This window comes from Zalophus californianus, chromosome X, assembly GCF_009762305.2.
Source record: "Zalophus californianus isolate mZalCal1 chromosome X, mZalCal1.pri.v2, whole genome shotgun sequence".
Classification (NCBI taxonomy): Eukaryota; Metazoa; Chordata; class Mammalia; order Carnivora; family Otariidae; genus Zalophus; species Zalophus californianus.
In genome coordinates, this window is record NC_045612.1 from 97,625,847 (window position 1) to 97,649,190 (window position 23,344).

The 23,344-nt window shown below is 34.0% G+C and overlaps 1 protein-coding gene across 1 annotated transcript in view; it reads right to left on the reverse strand.

The window, feature by feature from the left end:
• The window catches only part of CFAP47 (cilia and flagella associated protein 47), a 525,897-nt gene that overhangs the window by 26,057 nt on the left and 476,496 nt on the right, over nucleotides 1-23,344 (reverse strand). Inside the window, exons 62-63 of the mRNA XM_027608633.2 lie at nucleotides 20,788-20,959; nucleotides 17,562-17,723 (exon numbers count right to left, since the gene is read on the reverse strand). Of these exons, the coding sequence (XP_027464434.2) occupies nucleotides 17,562-17,723; nucleotides 20,788-20,959 (334 nt within the window). The remainder of the gene's footprint in view (nucleotides 1-17,561; nucleotides 17,724-20,787; nucleotides 20,960-23,344) is intronic.

Here is a 23,344-nt window from a genome sequence, read left to right on the forward strand (position 1 = left end):
AGACATAGAAAAGCACTGAGAAAGACTCAGACTCCCAAGTAGGAGTGCAAGAGGCATTTCTTGCCTGAAACCATTCAGCAAAGACTGGGAGGAGGTGACTGCTACTTTAAATGCGAAACAGCAACAGGAGTAAGGAGACTGAATCAATGGCTAAAAACCTGCCAACAAAGAAAAGCCCAGGACCAAATGGTTTCACTAGTGAATTCTACCAAATATTTTAAAAAGAATTAATACCAATCTTTCTTAAATTTTTGCAAAATGTTGAAGAGAAAGGAACATTCTCCAACTTCTTTTATGAGATCAGCATTACCCTGATGGCAAAGCCAGATAAGGACACTACCAGGAAAGAAAAGGTATACAAATTCTCAACAAAAGACTAGCAAACTGAATTCAACAGTACATTAAAAGTTTCATATGCCATAATCAAGTGGGATTTATCTCTAGGATGCAAAGATGGTTCAAATAAATTAATAAATATGACATACCACATTAACAGTGTGAAAGATAAAACTTACATTATCATTTAGACAAATGCAAAAAAGCATTTGACAAAATTCAACATCCTTTCATGATAAAAACTCTCAACAAATTGAATTTAGAAGGAACATACCTCAACATAATAAAGGCCATATATGACAAGCCCACAGCCAACATCATACTCAATGATAGGTTTTCCTGTAAGATCAGGAACAAGACAAAAGTGCCCATTCTCACTGCTTCTACCCAACACAGTACTGAAAGTCCATGCCAGAGTAAACAGATAAGAAAAAGAAATAAAAGGCATCCAAATCAGAAAAGAAGAAGTAAAATTGTATCTATTCTTACAGATGATATGATCTTACATATAGAAATCCCGAGAACTACACCAAAAAACCATCAGGACCAATAAACAAAATTTTAAGGTTATAGGACACAAAACCAACATACAAAAATCAGTTGTATTTCCATATACTAACAACAAACTATCTGAAAAATAAATAAAGAAAACCATCCCATTTTACAATAGCATCTAAAAGAATAAAATACTTAGTAATAAATTTAACCAAGGAGGTTAAAGATCTATACACTGAAAACCCTAAGATTTTGATGAAAGAAATTGGAGACAAACAAATAGGAAGGTATACTGTGTTCAGGGGTCAGAGGAATTAATATTGTTAAAATATCCACACAACCAAAGGCATCTATAGAGTCCATGCAATCTCCATCAAAATCGCAATGGCATTTTTCATAGAAATAGAAAAAATTGAATTCTAAAATTTATATGGAACCACAAGAGATCCTGAATAGACAAAGCAATCTTGAGTAGAACAAACTGGAAGGTAACACTTTTTTATTTCAAACAATATTACAAAGCTATAGTAATTAAAACACTATGGCCCTGGCATAAAGACAGACACATACAAAAATAGAACAGGATTGAGAACCCAGAAATAAACTCTCACATATGCAGTCAATTAACATTTGATAAAGGAACCAAGACTACTCCATGGGGAAAGAGCACAGTCTCTTAAATGAATAATTCTGGGAAAACTGGATAAGTTACATGCAAAAGAATGAAATTGGACACACCATTCATGAAAAATAAAAAAAAATGGATTAGAGACTTAATTTAAGACCTGAAACTATAAAACTCCTGAAAGAAAATAGAGGGATAAAGCTCCTTGACATCAGTCCTGGCAATGATTTTTTCAATATGACATCAAAAGCAAAAGCAATGAAAGCAAAAACAAACAAGTGGGACTAATGCAAACTACAAAATTTCTGCACAGCAAAATAAATAATCAACAAAATGAATAGGCAACCTGTGGAACTGGAGAAAATATTTACAAACCATCTATCTTTAAAGGGTTAATCACCAAAATATATAAGGAACTCATATGACTCAATAGCAAACAAATAATCCAGTTAAAATATGGGCAGAGAACTTGAATAGGCATTTTTCCAATAAAGACATACAAATGGCCAACACATATATGATGATTACTAACATTAGGAAAAAGCAAGTCAAAAAGACAATGAGATATTATCTCACACTTGTCAGTCTTGTCAAAAAGACAAGAGACAGCAAGTGTTGGTGAGGATGTGGAGAAAGGGAACCTTTGAACACTGTTGGTGGGAATGTAAATTTTTACAACCACTATGGAAAACAGTATAAAAGTGCCTCAAAAAATTAAAAATAGAACTATTATATGATCCAGCAATTCCACTTCTGGGTATATAACCAAAATAAATGAAATCACTACTAGAAGAGATAGTTGTATTCCCACCTTCATTGTAGCATTACTCACAAAATCTAAGACATGGATATAATCTAAGTATCTACTGACAGATGAATGGATAAAGAAAATGTGGTATATACTTACAATGGAATATTATTTAGCCATAAAAAGAGGAAATCCTGCCATTTTCAACAACATGGATATACCTTGAGGACATTATTCTAAGTAAAATAAGTTAGAGAAAGACAAATACTGTATGATCTCATTTATATGTGAAATCTAAAAAAGCTGAACTCAGAAACAGTAGAATGGTGGTTGTGGGGAGTTGGCAGATGGAGGAAATGGGAAGATGTTGGTCAAAGGGTACAACTTCCAATTAAAAGATGAGTAAGTTCTGAGGATCGAATGTAATATTGTGACTAGAGTTAAGAATACTGTAACATATACTTGAAAGTTGTTAATAGAATAGATCTTAAATGTTTTAACCACAATAAAAAAAAAGAGCAAAGTAAACCCACAGCAAGTAAAAGAAAGAGAACAAAAATAGAAGCAGAAATCAATTAAAATCAAAACAGAAAATCAATGAAACAAAAAGCTGATTCTTTTAAAAAGGTCAATAAAACTGACAAACTGTTAGCACAACTCATAATGATGAAAGAGAAGCTGCACATGACCAATTTGAGAAACAAAAGAGGGGATATCATATAGGCACTACAGATATCAAAAGAAAAATAAGGGAATATTATATAAATAACTACACAAATATCTGGTAACTTAGAAGAAAAGGAACAAATGATTAAGGAGCACGAGCCACTAAGACTCACACAATGAGAAATAAAAAGCACAAATATGTATACAACTATTAAAGTAATTAAATCAGTAATTTTAAAAAGCTTGTGAAAAAGAAATTTCTAGGCCCACATGATCTCATTGGGTAATTTTACCAATTATTTAAAGGAGAATTACAGCCAACTGTAAATAGTATCTTGCAAAAATTAGAAGAGGAAGGAACATTCCTGAAACTCATTTTTTTGAGTACAGCATTACCCATTTAGTAAAATGAGACAGAGATAGCACACTTATCATAATAGTAATGACAACAATATTAACAATTTATAAGTAAACTATAAGCCAATATTTCTCATAAACTTAGGCACAAAAATCCTGACCAAATTTTAGCAAACTTAATCCAGGAATGCATAAAAAGAAATATATACCAAGACCAAGTTGGCATTATTCCAGAAATGTAAATTTAGTTCAATATTTGAAATTTGACTAATATAATCCACCATGTCAACAAGCCAAAGGAGAAAGATGGCAATGTAATATCAACTGGTGCAGAAAAATCGTTTGACAAAATTCAACACCCATTCTTGATAAAGGCTCTTAGAAAATCAGAGTAGGGAAATTAGGAATCGTCTTCCACAAAATGTATGTTGAAGTCTTAACCCCCAGTGCCTGTCAATATGACCTTATTTGAAAGCATATGTAATCAAGTCAAGATGAGGATATTCTGAATTAGGGTGGGCTCTAATCCAATATGACAGATATCATTATGAGAAGAGATACAGAGAAAGACACACAAAGAGAATGCCATGTGACATGGCAGCAGAGATTGGACTGATGTGTCCACAAACCAAAGAAGCTCAAGGTTTACAGTCAACCCCAGAAGCAAAGATAAAGGGATGGATCCAATTCTCCCCTAGAGTGTACAGTCCTGCCAACACCTTGATTTTGGACTTCTGTTCTCCAGAGATGTGACAGAATAAATTTTTAATGTTTAAAGCCATGCAGATTGTGATAATTTGTTACAGCAGCTCTAGAAAACTACAGCAAAGGGGAAACAACTTTCTGAACTTGATGAGAATTCTCTGTAAAAATCCCACAGCTTACATCATATGTAATGACAAATGACTGAATGCTTTCCATTTAAGTTTGGAAAAAAGGCAACAATGTCCACTCTCATCATTCTCATTCAGTATAGTACTGGAAGTCCTAGCCAGTGAAATAAGGCATAAAATGAAATAAAGTCATACTGACTGGAAATGAAGAAATATAACTGCCTCTATTTATAAAAGACATGATTGTCTATGTAGAAAATGACAAGGAATCAAAAAACAAAGCTTGTAGCACAAATACCTTTCAGCAAACTCAGAGGACATGAGATAAACACATAATATCAACTGTATTTTTTATATTAGCAATAAACATTTGGAGACTAATTAAAAACAATGTACCTTTTGCAATCACTCCAAAATCACAGGTCATATAGTCCAACATCCACCCAATATTGTGATGCCTTCTACCTTATAGGTAATCCTAGGGCTCATGATTGAACAATCTCTAACAAGGTGTAACATCTTGATCTCTAAATCCATTACTAAATTCATAGATATTATCTCTATGAAGCCTCCCTAACTATACACACCCCTTTCTACTTCTCCCCCAAAATATTCAACCAATCCCTTATTGCCGAGACAACAGCAATAGCCAACTAACTAAATGGTCTACCTCCATTCATATTTATCCTTTATATACATTTCAGTTAAGGTGTTCTTTTTCTAAATATATCACTTCTGTGATTGTAATACTTTAATGACTTTCCATTATTCTTTGGATAACGAGCAAACCTCTTACCATGGCCAATAAGAACTCTAACTGTAAGGGTTGGTTTGCTCAGATCTGCCCCAGCTTACTTTGTTGCCAAGCCTAATTATTAATTGAGTCCTTCATTCCAATTTGGACAGTGAATTTTGTGGCCATTCTACCTAAAAAGCCTTGTATTGTCTGGCTCCAACTGACCTCTCCAGCATCTCCCTACCATGCCCTCTTATACCCATTTTCTCATCCACTCTGGTATTCCTTGGTCACCTGTTCATAGCTAGCTCTCTCCCGCTAAAGAATCTTTGCCCATATATATATTTTTTAATGCCTGCAATGCTCTTCCCTTCCTCCTCACCTTCTTACCTCTTATAAACCTTCAAACCTTGCCCCAGAGAAGTTTCCCTGGTCTCTATGACTTAGCCAAATCTCCTCATTATATGCATTCGGAACACCCTTAATTCTTGTCACAACAGATAAACTTTCATATTTGTCTAAATGTGTGATAAACATATCCACTGAAAAATGAATAATAAAAATAAAGGAATGAATGACTGAAAGTAATATGTCCTATTACTGGTTTGAGTGATGAAACTATTTTTTTAGATAAGGACATCATTTCTCTTCAGGTCCCATAGAGCAAGTTTATTTGCTATCTTTGGTTTTCTAGAACCTTGGTGAGAGATTTTAGGAGAGCTCCTCATTCTGTTTTTCTCATACTTCCAGATACCCTTGAGACTTTTAGTGACCCTCTTATAATCTAAAATTCAGAATGGATAAGTAATTCATGTTTCTCTAACAAGCTGCACCATAGCATTATACCTCAAAATGTTCAGATTTCCCTTCCCTATTATAATTTCTCATACTCATGATTGCTACCTAAAGAGTTATCTCCATAAAGTTAAAACTAATTGCAGAGCATAGTATCCCTTCTGATAGCAGACCCATCAGTAAGACAGGTTACTTAAATATTCTTATCAAATATACCAAAAGAAGATATATGGATAACAGCTGACTCTGCTTTGTCTTGCTTCTTTGCCATTTTTATCATCCACATAAGAAGGTTATCCCCCATGGCCAGCATCCTTCTATATGACCTGTAATCTTCTTTCCATTCTCTTTTCTTTAAACCTCAATCCAAAGTTCAACATGATGTTTCAACCTTTATGTTCCTAGATTTTCACAGGGGAATATATACCAGATATCTATATACCTATATCTATATCTATATCTATATATAGATACATATAACAGAAGTCTTTGTTTGTACTTTGTCTTAGATACTTCTTCTGAAAACAAAACAAAAATAAAAACATATGCTTCTTACTGGCAAATTCTACCAAATATTTAAATAAAAAGTAATAATCAACTCTCTACAATCTCTTCTAAAAATGGAAGCAGAGGAAACATTTCCTAATTCATTTATGAGGCCAGCATTATCCTAATACCAAAGCAGGATACATACTTTGCAAGAAAGTAAAATTAAAAACCAATATGTCTCTTGAATATAGATGCAAAATTCCTTAACAAAATATCAGCGAATCAAATCCAACAATGTATAAAAAGAATTATATACCATAACCAAGTGGGATTTATTTCAGGTATGCAATGCTGCCTTAATGTTTGAAAATCAATTAATTTAATTTATCACATCAACAGTCTATAAGAGAAATCAAATGACCATTTCAACAGATACAGACAAAGCATCAGACAAAATCCAGTACCCATTCATGATAAAAACTCTTAGCAAACTAGGAATAAAAGTGAACTTCTTCAATTTTATTAAAAAAAATCTATAAAAAAAGCCTAGAGCTAAAATCAAACTTAATGATGAAAAACTAGATGTCTCCTCCCTAACACTGAAAGCAAGAAGAGGATATTCCCCCTCTCACCACTCCTATGCAAATTCATACTCGAAGTCCTAGATAGTATAATAAAACATGAAAAGGACATAAAAGCTCTGCAGATCAAAAAGAAAGAAAGAAAAATTGTCCTTGTTTTTAGATGACATAATTATCTATGTACAAATCCTAAAGAACTGACCAAAAAATTGCCTGGAACTAATAAGCAATTAGAGCAAAGTTGCAGGATACTAATTAATTATAAAAATCAACCACTTTCCTATGTACCAGGAATTAACAACTGGAATTTGAAATTGAACACACAACACTATTTACGTTAGCACTGAAAAATGACATAAATAGATATAAATCTAACAATATATGTACCAGATCTAGATGAGGAAAACTACAATATTCTGATAAAGAAACAAAAGAAGAACTAAATAAATGGAGAGAGATTCCATGTTCATGACTAGGAAGTCTCAATATTAAGATATCAATTCCTCCAAACTTTATCTGTAGATTTAATTCAATCCCAACAAAAATATAAGAAAGTTATTTTGAGACATGTACAAACTGACTCTAAAGTTTATATGAAAAAGCAAAAAACCTAAAATAGTTAACACAATAATGAAAAAGAAAGTTGTAGGACGAACACTACCTGATTTCAGATCTTACTATTAAAGTGGTATAGTACAGGTGAAAAAATTGACACATACATCAATGGAACAGAGTAGATAACCCAGATACAGGCTTGCATAAATACAGGCAACTCTTCTTTGATAAAGGAGGTAGTTTAATGGAGAAAGGAGTCTTTCAACAAATGGCACTATACAAATTGGAAACGAATATGCAATCAATCAATCAATCAATCAAGAACCTACATTCAAACTTTACACCTTTCAGAAAAATTAAGTCAATGTGGATGATAGGCCTAAGTGTAAATGGCAAAACTATAAGATATCTAGAAGAGAACATACAAAAAAATAAAAGCAACATTGCGTTTGGTGATGAGTTTTTAGATATAACACCAAAAGCATAAGCCATGAAAGAAAAAATGGATTAGTTAGACTTTATTAAAATTAAAAAAGTTTTCTCTGTGAAAGGCACGGTTAAGTGCATGAAAACACAAGCTACAGATTCGGAGAATATTTTTTTCAGAACAAGTACCTGTAAAGGATTTATATCCAAAATTTACAAATGATTCTAAAAGCTCAACAAGAACAAAACCAAAAATCCAATTAAAACATAGGTAAAAGATCTTAATAAACTACTCATCAATGAAGATATACAAGTGTCAAATAAGCATATAACATGCTCAGTGTCATTAACATTAGGAAACTGTAAATGAAAACAATGAGATACCACTATTAGAATGGCTACAATCCAAAAAACCTGACACTACCAAATGCTGGTGAAGATGTAGAACAACAAGAGATCTCATTCATTGCTGCTGGGGGTGCAAAATGGTAAAGCCACTTCAGAGGATAATTTGGCAGTTTCTTACATACCTAACCATATGCTTACTATACAATCCAGCATTTATAATACTAGGTGTTTATCCAAATGATTTGAAAACACACAACCATGCAAAAACCTGAGCAAATGTTTAGAGCAACTTTTTTCATACTTGCCCAAAACTAGAATCTACCAAGCTGTCCATTACTCAGCTCTAAAAAGAAATGAGGTAGGAAGCTACAAAAAGACAAAGACCAACCTTTAATGCATATTGGTAGTGAAAGAGGCCAGTCTGGGAAAGCTACATAATATATGATCCAAGCCACATGACATTCTGGAAAAGATGTAACTATAGAGTCAGTAAAAAAAATCAGGGGCTGCCAAGGTCTCAGAAAGTAGGGAGGGATAAATAGGTGAAAGGTGGGGGATTAGGGCAGTGAAGATTATTCGGTATGATACTGCAGTGTTGAACACACATTTGTCAAAATCCATGTAACTGTATAACACAAAAAGTAAACCCTAATGTAAACTATGGTCTTTAGTTAATAATAATAGATCAATATGGGTTTGTCAATTGTAATAAATGTGACACATTGATGCAAGGTGTTATTAAGAGGGGAAACTGTGCTGGGGTTTGGGAATGGGGTATACAGGAACTCTGTACTTTATGTGCAATTTTTCTGTATACTTAAAAAAATGGCTCTAAAAATGAAGTCTTATTAAAAATGTATGCTTCAATATTGTTTATTCCTACCAAATCTCAATGGTATTATGCAATAAATTTCTGCCTCCTCACAGTAAAGATAATACTTTGCTTGTTCTCCATATGTTCTATATGGCTATCCTAACCAGCTGAAGATATGAATATTGTTTCTAATAATTTTCCTTCTTAATCTTATTCCTTCAATTAATATTTTTTCCTTTTTTTAAACTAAGTCTTTTTTTCTCTCTCTTTTTTTTAAAGATTGATTTATTTATTTGAGAGAGAAAGTGTGTGAGTAGGGAGAGGGGCAGCAGGAGAGAAAATCCTGAAGCAGACTCCCCGCTGGGTGTGGAGCCCAACACGGGGCTCAATCCCAGGACCTTGAGATCATAACCTGGGCTGAAATCAAGAGTCGAACGCTTAACCAACTGAGACACCCAGGTGCCCCTCCTTCAATTAATTTTTATGGGGTACCTGTTCATGAGCCAGTTACTCTACTACTTGCCATGAATTTCCTGGCACAGGCTACAATCCCTTGTCCTTTCTTATATTACAGGGGCTGCTCTTAATAATTGGCCATTTTGCAGTACTGTACATATAAGACCCTCAGCAATCCCTTACTGCATGCTGTGAAGAAACATCTTTATTCTTTATTCCTAAAGATTAAATTACTTAGCTTGATAATTTTATAGAAGACTTGAAAAATATAATTGCTTTACTCATTTCCTGACCCAAATGAGTTTAGTTCTATGACCACAAAAATTATTAATAGTGTCATTTATTGATTAAATTTTCTCTAAATATTATCCATTATTTTAAAGCACCATCTTGTGATGTAAGGTCTTATTTGCCACATGTACAAAGTATGTTTTAAACTATTAACAGGGCGCCTGGGTGGCTCAGTTGGTTAAGCGACTGCCTTCGGCTCAGGTCATGATCCCGGAGTCCCGAGATCGAGTCCCACATCGGGCTCCTGGCTCAGCGGGGAGCCTGCTTCTCCCTCTGACCCTTTCCCCTCTCATGCTGTTTCTATCTCTCTCTCTCTCAAATAAATAAATAAAATCTTTAAAAAAATAAACTATTAACAAAGCTGCTGCTTTAACATAAAGCAATATTTATATCCCCTTCTTTAATGTAGAGAAACAGTAATATCTTTGGATTGTTATGAAACAGAGGATATTTTTTTGACTCAAGATTTGAGAATTTCACATCATGTTCCTCCCCCTTCCTTTTTTTCTCTTAACTAATCTCAATGACTACATTTTATGAGGAAACATTAGGGCTCTGCATGCCTATCAAACTTCCATCAGCAAATTACATTTCCTCCAGATAAATTGTTTCTTTTTTTGAAGCTACTCACCCAAAAGCATATGTTTTATAGTTGATCACTTGTGAATTTTGCTATCAAGATTTGTAACATCTTGATGTCACATGCATTGACAAAGTGTTTTAAATGGCCATATTAATTTTCATTTATGGAAAATAAGATATTATATAGAGATATGACATAAATATTTATCAATAAGTACTAATGCAGATATCAAATTCTATATGGAACAGAAAATTACAATAATGACACAATAAGATAACAATCCACATATATCTATTTATTTTGTTTAAAGATTTTTATTTATTTATTTGACAGAGAGAGAACACGGCAGGGTAAGTGGGAGAGAGAGAAGCAGGCTTCCCACAGAGCAGGGAGCCCGATGTGGGGCTCAATCCCAGGACCCTGGGATCATGACCTGAGCCAAAGGCAGACGCTTAATGACTGAGCCACCCAGGCGCCCCATATATATCTATTTAATAGTTTATTTTCTAACTTTTGTGATTTCTGAATAACTGACTAGGTGGATCCTTGAGATGTTTCTTTTTATTCTGATTTCATGAATTTATTCATTTACTCACTAATCAATATTTACTGAAGCCATTGTATAAAACACTAAATGGTGATTTGGGGCTCTAGAATCTCATGTTCTTGAAGCATGAGAGATAAAGAAGATATCAAATATTTAATTGTTGACCAAACAACAGACTTATAAGCACAGACGAATGGAACAAGGGAGACGTGCAATAACTATTGAATTAATGAATTAGAAATGGTCACCACATCATTTTGCTCTGTCCCTCAGGCATGATGAATGAATAGAATAATAGAATCCAGGAGCCCTGCGGTTCTCTAGTTAAGTACTTCTGAATGGATGCCAATTCTAGGTTACCTGCTCCCAGTCTCCCCATGGTACTCCTAACTCCAGCCATTCTAACTACTTTCAGTTCAATAGAACTCACTGTCTCATCCCCCTAGAACTTTGTAGATATAATACCCTCCTCCTGGAACTCCTTCACTCCCTTCCCTAATCTGCATTGCAAATGACAACTTAACCTTCAAGACTCAGTTTAAAATGGGGTGCCTGAGTGGCTCAGTTGGTTAAGCATCTGCCTTCGGCTCAGATTGTGATTTCCGGGTCCTGGGATCGAGCCCTACATGGGGCTCCCTACTCAGCAGGGAGTCTGCTTCTCTCTCTCTCTCTCCCCCTCTCTCTCTCACTCTCTCCCCCCGTCCCTCCCCACCGCTCATTCTCTCTCTCAAGTAAATAAATAAAATCTTTAAAAAAAAGACTCAGTTTAAAATATCCATTGATGGAAATAATTTATTGTGCACCTAGGTAGAGAGTTTACAAAGATGAATAAAACATGGTCCCATGGGGATCTCACTTTCTATAAAGTATAATATAATTGGAATAAAACACCACCTTTCCATATGCTTATTCCCTAATGATATGCAATAATTATAAAGCTCTATGTTCTTTGAATTAGCCTGCAGAAATCAGCTCAGTGCCTTTTAGTTGATTTCACAATTAATATTTATTGAATACTAACTTTGATTCAAGCATTTACAGGAGAAAAACACATTAAGAATCTTATAACCCTCCAAAATAAATGACCATACTATGAATTTCATACTGGGTTTATATTTTGATATTAAGGTAGCATGTCATTTTGTTCTCTTGCATACAACAACAGTAATTTTTCTATGAGAATACCTGTATTATACTGGCCTAACTGGAATATTTATCTTCAGAAATTTTGTTGAATGAATAAAATGTATTCATTTTATTCTAAATTATTTTCCTAAGTTTGATTCATTACTAGATACCTAATAGGAACTAATTCTGAACAAAGCCTAGTACTGCAAATACAAAAGACACAGAAGAAATTGCAAAAAAAAAATCCTATATATTATGCCTAAGGAATATATATATGTATATGTATACATGTATGTATATGTGTATACATATATGCATATATTTACATAAATGGTCAAGTAAGATTATATTTTGAGGAGAAGAACAATTAGAATTTAGGAAAGTGGAGAGGAGATAAGAAAGGCATTTTAGAAGCAAACAGAAAGTGAATACAGGTGAGAAGTAATGGATAAGACACTCTGAGAATAGCGACTTTTTTTTACTTAAGACTGAAGCAGAAGATCTGTTTTAGACAGTGGAAAGAAGAAATTGGAAAGGTCAGAGAGAGCTAGGACCATGAACAGCATGCATAATTTAGATGCCACTTTGGGTAAGCAACAGGAAACCATAAAACGCTTTTGACAAGGGAAGTCACATGTTAATAACATTGTTTTAAGGAGACTGGTTTTACGGCAATATATAAAGTAGATTGGAATGAAACGGACTACAGACAGAGAATCTAATGAGGTGATTTCAATTGCTCAAACATAAAGGAAAACCCATCCAAACTATTACTGAGCTAAAATATATATAAGTAGCAAAGGGTAACAACATTGGGTATAATAAAAAATACAATTTGGGGAGTTTATTCCCACCTGTTTTTTTTTTTTTTTGCCAGTATTGCATTTGAAAAAATATTGGTTATGATCAAATCAGTTGAAACTATTTCACTAGTCCTGAAAAACTTTTTGAATGTATTAAATATGTTTACATTTAAACAAAAATATCTAATATTTTGAAATATCTTTGGATATTCAACTTCAAGACTTACTAGAAAGCCACAGTAATGAAGACAGTGTGGTATTGGCCAAAGAAAAGGCAAATAGATCAGTGGAACAGAACAGAGAGCCTAGAAATAGACACACATACATATAGTCAACTGATCTTTGACAAAGGAGCAAAGGCAATACAATGGAGAAAAGAGAGTCTCTTCAACAAACGGTGCTGGAACAAATGGACATCCGCATGCAAAAAAAAAAAAAAAATCTAGACACATACTTTACACCCACTACAAAAGTTAACTCAAAATGGATCATAAACCTAAATTCAAAACACAAAACTATGAAGCTAGTAGAAGATAACATAAAAGAAAAGCTAGATGACCTTGGGAATGGTGATGCCTTATTAGACACAACAACAAAGACAAAATTCATGAAAGAAAAATTGGTAAGTTGGATCCTATTAACATTAAAAACTTTTCCTCTGTGACGGACAATATCAAGAGAATTAGAACACAAGCTACAGCCTGGGAGAAAGTATTTGTGAAAGACACATTTGATAATGGACTGTTACGCATTATATGCAGAGAACTCTTAAAAACTCAACAATAAAAAAAAAAAACAACCCAAACAACCCAACTTAAAAATGGGCCAAAGACCTTATCACGCACCTCACCAAAGAAGGTACACAGATGTCAAGTAAGCATTTGAAAAAGATGTATTGTGTACCATATCATTAGGGAAATGCAAACCAAAACTACAATGAGAAACCACTATACTTCTTTTAAAATGGCCAAAATCGAGAACCTGATAGTCTCAAATGCTGACAAGGGTATAGAGCAACAGGAACTGTCATTCATAATTGGTGAGAGTACAAAATGGCACAGCCATTTAGGAAGACAGTTTGGCAATTTCTTACAAAACTAGACATAACCTTACCATAGGATCTGGCAATCGTGCTCCCGGGTGTTTACCCCAAAGACTTGAAAACTTATATCCACAATAAAACCTGTACGAAGATGTTTATAACAGCTTTGTTCACAACTGCCAAAACTTGGAAGCAACCAAGACATCCTTCAGCAGGTGAATGGGTAAATAAGCTGTGGTACATCCAGACGGTGGAATATTACTCAAAGCTAAAAAAAAAAGAGCTATCACACCATGAAAGACATGGATAAACCTCACATGCATATCATCAAGTAAAAGAAGCCAGTTTTAAAAGGCTACATACTATATGATTCCAATTACATAACATTCTGAAAAAGTCTAAACCAGGAGACTAGGTTTCCAGGGGTAAGAGAGAGAGAGATGAATATAGAGAGCACTGAGGATTTTTTAGTGCAGTGAAAATACTCTGTATATTATAAAGATGCATATATGTCATTGTTCTTCTTTCCAGATTCATAGAATGTACAACACCAAGAATGAACCAACCCTAAGGTAAACTATGGACTTTTGGTGATTTTGATGTGTCAATGTAGGTCCATCCATGGTAAAAAATGTACCATTCCAGTGGGTGAAGTTGACAATCAGGAAGGCTATGCATGACAGGGGGCAGGAGGTATATGAGAAATCTCTGCACCTTCGTCTCAAATTCTGTCATCAACCTAACACTGCTTAAAAAACAGTTTCTTTTTAAAGACTACATATTGGGTGATTTTATTTATATGTAATATCCAGAAAAGGCAAGATTTTAGAGACAGAAAGCAAATCACTGGTTGCCTGAGACTGGGGGTGGGAGCAGGGGTTGAATGCAAAGGGGCTTGAGGGATATTTTGGGGGAAATGGGAGAGTTCTAACCCTGGAATGTGGTTATGATTGCAAATTCTGCAATTTTTCAAAGAAATTATTGAAATGTATACTTACAATGAAATTTTACGGCATGTTTGTTGTATCTCAAAAACAGGTGTAAAATATATTTCACACACGAGATAGGTAAAAGTATTATGGTCATACTGCCTATGTTATCACAAGTATAACAAGGATAGCTATGATGGAGCAGAATAATAATATAGAAAATATAACCAAAATAGGTTACCTGATCATCTCCACTTAGTTAAACCACTACATAACCCCAAACCATTAAAGTTCACTGAAAAATACTCCATTGATCTTTAAAATTTTTTTCTAGATATATCTCCTGCGGCAAGGGAAATAAAAGCAAAAATAAACTATTGGGATTACATCAAAATAAAAAGCTTCTGCACAGAGAAGGAAACAATCAACAAAACTAAAAGACAACCTACTGAATGGGAGATGGTATTTGCAAATGACATACCTAATAAAGGGTTAGTATCCAAAAATCTATAAAGAACTGGTACAATTCAACACTTGAAAAACAAATAATCTAATTAAAAAATGGGCAAAAGTCGTGAATAGACATTTCTCCAAAGAAGACATACAGATGGCCAATGACACATGAAAAGATGCTCAACATCAGGGAAATGCAAATCAAAACTTCAATGAGATATTACCTCACACCTGTCAGAATGGCTAAAATTAAAAACACAGGAAACAAGGGGTATTGACAAGGATGGGAGAAAGGGGAAACTTCTTTCACTGTTGGTGGGAATGCAAACTGGTGCAGCCACTCTGGAAAACAGTATGGAGGTCCCTCAAAAAGTTAAAAATAAGGGGTGCCTGGGTGGCTCAGTCAGTTAAGCGTCCAACTCCTGGTTTTACCTCAGGTCATGATCTCAGGGTTCTGAGATGGAGCCCCATGTCAGGCTCCGCACTCACCGCAGAGTCTGCTTGAGATTCTCTCCCTTTCCCTCTCCCTCCTTCTCTGCCCCTCTCCCCACTTGTGTGCATGTGTGCTCTCTCTCTCAAATAAATAAATAAAATCTTTTTTTAAAAAGTTAAAAATAGAACTACACTATGATCCAGTAATTGCACTACTAAGTATTTACCCAAAGGAGACAAAAATACTGATTCAAAGAGATACAGGCACCCTGATGTTTATAGCAGCATTATCAACAAGAGCCAAATTATGGAAAGAGCCCAAATGTCCACTGACTGATGAATGGATAAAGAAGATGTGTTATATGTATACAATGGAATATAACTCAGCCATCAAAAAGAATTAAATCTTGGCATTTGCAAAGATGTGGATGGAGCTAGAGAGCATTATGCTAAGTGAAATAAGTCTGTCAGAGAAAGTCAAATACTGTATGATTTCACCAATATGTGTCATTTAAGAAACAAAACAGATGAAATGGGGGAAATAAAAGAGAGGCAAACCAGGAAATGGACTCTTAACTATACAGAAAAAAACTGAGGGTTACTGGAGGGGAGGTGGGTGGGAGGAATGGGTAAAATAGGTCATGGGGATTAAGGAATGCTCTTGTTGTGATAGGCACTAGGTATTATATGGAAGTGTTGAATCACTATATTGTACAGCTGAAATTAATATTATACTGTATGTTGACTAACTGGAATTTAATTAAATCTTGAAAAAAAAACTACAGTGAGATATCACCTTACACCTATCAGAATGGCTAAAATCAAAAACACAAGAAACAACACGTGTTGGTGAGGATGTGGAGGAAAAGGAACCCTCGTGTACTGCCGGTAAGAATACAAACTTGTGTAGCCACTGTGGAAGACAGTATGGAGGTTCCTCAAAAAGTTAAAAACAGAACTACTCTATGATCCAGTAATCACACTCCTAGGTATTTACCCAAAGAATACAAAAACACTAATCCAAAAGGATATACGCAGCCCTATGTTTATTTGTTTATTGCAACATTATTTACAATAGCCAAATGATGGAAGCAGCCCAAGTATCCATTGATAGATAAATGAATAAAGAAATGGTACACACACACACACACACACACACACACACACACACACACACACTTCAGCCATAAAAAGAATGAAATTTTGCTATTTGCAATAGCAAGGATGGAGGAAGAGAGTAAAACACAAAGTGAAATATGTCAGTCAGAGAAAGACAAATAGCATATGATTTTATTAACATGTGACATTTAAGAAACAAAACAAATGAACAAAGGAAAAAAACAGAGAGGCAAACCAAGAAACAGACTCTTAACTATAGAGAACAAATGAAGTATTTACCAGAGGGGAGGGGTAAAATAGGTGAAGGGGATCAAGAGTATGCTTATTATGATGAGCACTGAGTAATGGATAGAACTGTTGATCACTATATTGTATGCCCCAAACTAATATAACACTGTATGTTAACTTTACTAGAATTAAAATAAAAAACTTAATGAGAGTGGGCTATAAAAATACATTAATAACATCCTTTGAAAAACAAATAGAGGGGCGCCTGGGTGGCTCAGTCAGTTAAGTGTCTGCCTCTTTGTTTCAGCTCAGGTCATGACCTCAGGGTCCTAAGATCGAGTCCCTCATTAGGCTCCACACTCAGCACAGAGTCTGCTTGAGATTCTCTCTCTCTCTCTCTGCCCTTGCCCCTGCTCATGCGCTATCTTTCTCTCTCTCTCAAATAAATCTTAAAGAAAAAAGAAAAACAAATAGAAATATCATCCTAAATTTCAATATCTATTTACTTTTGTTTCTTGGTTTTGTTTTGTTTTTTTTTTTTTTTGGTCTTCACTTTGTAGGCTCTATTTTTCCAATATTTAATTAAAAATTATGAAATATATTAAGCTTTGATTCATAAAATCAATACTTCTCTGGCTTAAACAGCAAAAGATGACATAATAGAATTTTCCATCTTAAATTTTTTTCTCAATTCAGCATAAATTACATTCACAAAACCAATTATATACTTTTGCTTGATATATTACCTTGTCTGACTTGTCAGCCTGAAGTCAACAGTAGATTCCTTAAATAAACCAATGCCTTCAATATCAATGACATCATCCACATCAGGCTCAGTAGCAACCAACGTTATGGGAAACTTCCAAATCCCATCTGTTATGCACTCTATTTTCAGTGTAATTTGAGTCCTTAAATAGAAAAAGCGATTACAAAGGATACTACAGGAAAACAAGTAAAAAGAGAATACAGTATAGCAGACCAATATCTAGGGTGAAAATGTAAGCAAACCTTGTGGTTTTGGTAAAAATATTGGGACTTTTATTTCTTTTTTAAATTTTTTATTTATTTTTATTTTTTAAAAGATTTTATTTATTCATTTGAGAGAGAGAGAGAGAGAGCTACAGAGAGAGCACAAGCAGGGGGAAAGGCAGAGAGAGAGGGAGAAGCAGACTCCTTGCTGAGCTGGGAGCCCGGAGTAGGGTTCCATGTGGGGCTTGATGTGGGGCTCAATCCCAGGACTTGGAGATCATGACCTGGGCCGAAGGCAGATGCTTAACCATCTGAGCTACCCAGGCATCCTTGGGACTTTAAATTCTTTAAAAAAATGCAGGTGACTGTGAATTACATTTTAGAAATAAATTTTAGGTCTTTGGTTATATTGTCAATCTCCCTGTGAGATAATTATTTTGTAGCACATCTTATCTACTCTCTACTTATTTACTAAGTACCAGTAAAATATGCAGAATTGACTGCAAATTTTCCATAACCAGCATAGAATACGGTAATATTTAAGAATCCAAGGCTAGGTTGGCAAAGGGACCCAGGTGTTATACAGATAGGTCTGTATGGAAATTTTGTTCAAAAGGAAACATCATGAGAAAGTTTTTTAAATTCTTATTTCATGTAGAAAAATTATATTTTCTGTGGACACTTACAAAGTTCATAAAATTGACTTAAAGATTTTCAAAAATTAAATTGCAATTTTAATTTAAATTAAAAGACCACAAACACTCTTCATAATAACTTATAATTGAGTGGTAGCTGAATTAATGAAGTGAATAGAGATAGCCTTTCTAAGCATTTGGCTATGAAGGAGAGTGGAGACATAGGGCAGTAGGTGAAAATGAGGAATGGTTACTTGTTTGTTTGCTTGCTTAGGGTGGAAATAATGCAAACAGGTAATGGTGTGGCTGTAATATTGTATGTCAGATTGGACAAAGAAATCACAATCCTTTTACATAAAACTCTCAGAAAGAACAGCAGGTCAAGAGTTCCAGGAGAAAGTTGAGCTAAGATAATGATTATTTCTTAAGAAACCCCAGGACAAATGATATCGATCATTTATTTATTAAAAAATGTTTAGACCTGTGTTAAATTACAATCATCAGGCTGATTCACGACCATATTAACTACTGATCGCTCAAGTTTTTGTATCAGACCCTTGATTTTTATTGCAAGAAAAGGTCAAGACCTGTAGAAATAATCTTGTTTGTTTTTGTAAAACCACCAATTAGGGCCCTGACAATTATTATTATTATTATTTTTATTATATACACTATTCTGTGAAAAGAGGAATGTGAAAAATTACCTTGTATTAACTGTTGTGAAATAATGTTATATTTTCTTTTCACCAAAACATGAAAATTTTGTTTTCTTTTTTACCTCTCCAAACAGGAAGAAAATAATTGAATTTAATACTTACTTATCTAGATAAAGCATGGTTTAGGTATAATTATTTTCTTGTTCTTTTTCATAATTTAGACCTATTGAGTTTATTTTGGTTTTTCTCATTTAACTGTATGTCTTCCAGTGAACCATCCCAAATAAATAAGGAGGAAGGAATGATAAAAGTAAATGAATATATATATATATATATATATATACACACACACAAAACAGAATTATTAAACTACATCAGAATATCACACAACACTCACAAAAATTTATGCACACAAGTTGTCCTAAATCAGTTTTGCAAACATTCCCCAAGAAGCTCTAAATCCACAAAATGTTGAAGGGGTATAAATTCACACTGGTTATGCTCATATTCACTAATGATAACATTCTCCCCTTCTGGTTGTTGCTGGTAATTTCCATATCACTAAATCAACATAGTACAAATCTAAATGTGAAAAAAAAATGCTATGAAACAGAGAAAGCTATCAAAATGAAAGAGAAGATAAATGTTTAGAGTATACTATCTTCTTGCAGCTTAGTTTTATTACTGCTTCCTGAAGATGACCCTGGTATCTTTTAGTTATTGAACTACATATTCAAAGCTACATTAAATACATGCCTGGCTACATCAAATACATAGTTAAACTACAGAAACATTTAAAAGCACAGATAATACTTCAGCTGTCTTTTCATTTCCAGGCTATATTTTGTACTTTGTGTGTATTGTGGTACTGGTCGGTAGCTCTGCATTAAGACATAAAGAAAGCCCTATTTCGGATGTGACCTATCATATAGCATTTGCATGTGCTAAGTACCAGTTGCCTAAGAAGTAAATATAAAGATACTGGATGAGGTTTCCCAGAAGAAAGACGTTCAAAGGTCACTATTCTCACAGATTCCAATATTATCCTCTTAAACCTTACTAAAGGATGTGCAATAATATAGTTTTGGTGGTAAAAGGGTAATGACAGCAATTACAAAGTAGAACACAGCTGAGGCATTTTTTATCATTCAAACTGGTTCTTTGAAGTAGTATCAAGAAACATCGTGTTGGGGCATCTGGGTGTCTCAGTAGGTTAAGTGTCTGACTAGTGATTTTGGTTCAGGTCATGATCTCAAGGATCCTGAGATTGAGCCCCACGCTGGGCTCTGTGCTCAATGTGGAGTCTGCTTGAAGATTCTGTCCCTCTGCCCACTCCCAAATAAATAAATCTTAAAAAAAAAAAAAAGAAACATCATGTTGTTAATGCACAGTACCAAGTCAGTAATTTTTTAAAAAATTTTACAAAGTGCACTGCTCTTTTGTGAATACTATACCCTAATGACCTTTGGGAGGTCACAATTTGTGAAGGATATCTTAGATTTCTAATCACTTGGACTGTTTTTTCTCATCAGAATACTTTTCAGAGTTTGATAGCTAGAGATAATCTAGCCCAAAATATTTACCTCAACAGCATCAAAGAAGTAATACAATCCAAATATAAAAGATGGAAAGAAAAATCAACATAATTTTGTTTAAAAGAGTAATATGTAGTTTCAAAAAGTAATAATATTATTTAAAGAAAAAAGTTTTACCTCAATGGTTTCTTTGGTGCAAATACCACATTGAAGACCAATGCTATCATTTTAGCTTTGACATGATAAGATTTTTTGATCATATATAAAGCTACGCAGGATTCCAAGTTAGACTTCATAACTTCAGATTCAAATTGAATTTCATATTCAAATGCACGTTTCACAGGCAAATCTAAGAAAATCAAGATTAAAATGATTTCAACTTAATTAAATATATATAGATTGAAAATCAATTACCTGTCAACACTAATCATGCACAGGTACTTAGAGGGAGGGAGAGGGTTTTATATTATTTACCCTTGTGTTCATAATACCTAGTGCATTACTGGGTATATAATAGATGTACTCAGTTATGTTTTTGTTAAAAGGTAAATAAATAAATGAATGAATAAAAAATAAATGCAGAAGACAACTCTCACCACCTTAAATCTTTAAAATTCAGATTTATGAACAAGAAATAGCCAGACAGAAATTAATAATGAATATTTACCATAAAATATAAATAATAGGCATTGTCTATATAATAAATATATTAAAAGTTTATAGACTTGTAATTTATAAAGAAAGATTTGAATGAAGTTTAAACAATATTAAAATAGCATCCCAATCTATTTGGGCAGAATTTTCAAGTTATGGTATATTTTAATAAAAGAGAGAGTTCTTCAAGTTTTAGTCTGGGGTTTTAGAGACAATCTAGTTAACCATATTTTCTTAACCAGTAGGCTACCAGAGGAAAGTTATAGCAGGGTTTTGTTGGGTACATGTGAAAAATAACTCAAATCCAGTACTGGCATGTGTAAGAGAAGCACGGATATCTATTATATTAACTCTCCACATACATGTAAGGAGCCCAAACGCCAAATTGAGAAGTTTATTGCATATGGATTATGGAAGAGAGGTCAGGAAATCATAACTTGACCTGGTCCACAGCTGAGGTAATTTCTAAAGTTTGTCTCCAGTGTATAAAGGTAAATGTGATCCTTGGAGTCACAGAACTGATGGCCACCTTTCTTTTAGCAGTCCAAACAGAAAACAGACCACCTTTAAGAAGTAGTTGATTATAATGTATAATAGAACTCTGAAAAGTAGCATGGCTGTAACAAGCCAAAGTCACATTTAATGATTATCCAGCAAACCTTATTAATGTAAAATAACTGGTTAATCCACACCCTTACAAGGTCCTTTTTTCTCTTTTTCCACATGTGAAAGTATACTTCTGATCTCCTGAATTGCTGATTTTTATCCTGTTGATAAAATCAGCAATGATTATTCCTATCAATAACCTGTCTTTGCTATAGCAAAATCAATGTGTCTACGTATAATGCGCCTATTTGTTCTGGGAATGAGATATGGAAATGTTCCATAGGAAGCCATAATCCATACAAAGAAAGGGCATTTAAGAATTTTAGAGTGGTTAATGGGAGATGAAATTTCCATGGCATTCAAATAACATAATATTTTTAAAGCAAATACTGTATGTAGTTGAGCTCTGCATCTGTTTCTACTTAATTACTGAAGCTTTTATGGGAATGCTTGTGTCAGAATGAAAGCAAGAAAATGAGAAGCTAAATTTAGTTTTAGAAGCATTGAACCCCCTATGGAGAATCTGTCACTATGGATGTTATAATTGTAATCATAAGAAGATCCATTGGTACAAAATAGAGACATGATTATCAACTAATAGATAGGAGGTGAGACAAGTAGAAACAATATGAATATATTTTTCAAACTACACATATCCACCTTGTCTATAACTGGAATATATTGATCTGAGCCTGTAAAGGAGAGGGAAAGAAGGCGGCTGGACAAAAATCACAATAAACTGACATTCGGTATTGTATCTTAAAAATAATCTGTTAGAGTCTCTGCATTTTATTTGGAAAGTCATATTACCAAGTGAGAAACATGGTTTTTGTTATGCTCCTAATTTGGAGAGAAACTATGCAGTATTTTTATGTGGACTGGGTGGGTAAGAGCTAAGTCAGTGAGGTCAGTATAAATTAATTGTTGGATAAAATTAATCTCTCATGACAAACATAGCTCATAACTCTAAGAGAATACCTGCACATTTCTAAAAAAAGTATCTAAATAGTAGTTTCCCTTAACACACATTACAATTTCAAAGTTATAAGTCAACAGTCCTTGGGACTACTGTAACAAATTTTTCAACATTGAGGGAAAATCTTATTGTTTTTTAGCAAACCCTTAAAAAAAGGCACTTAAATTCATGAAACTAATAGGATAAAAACATATTTGACTTCAGTTGTGTTTTACCGGCATGTAAAAAGCCTTCCTTGAAATGACAAGTGTGGTTTTTGTCCTCATGGAGCCAATGACCGAGAGGCAAGAACTGGTAATAAACTACCAGTAATACCACTAGTTTTTTTAATTACTGTGATAACTGCTATTATGGAGAAGTAAAAGAGGCATGAGAGCATCTGTCCTGGGAACCTGGCTATGAAGGTCCTGAGGAGGAAACCAATACACCAAAATTGAAAGGTGATAAAGGTTACCTGGATGTAGAAATTAAGAAAATGCCTCCTAGGCTTCATCAGAG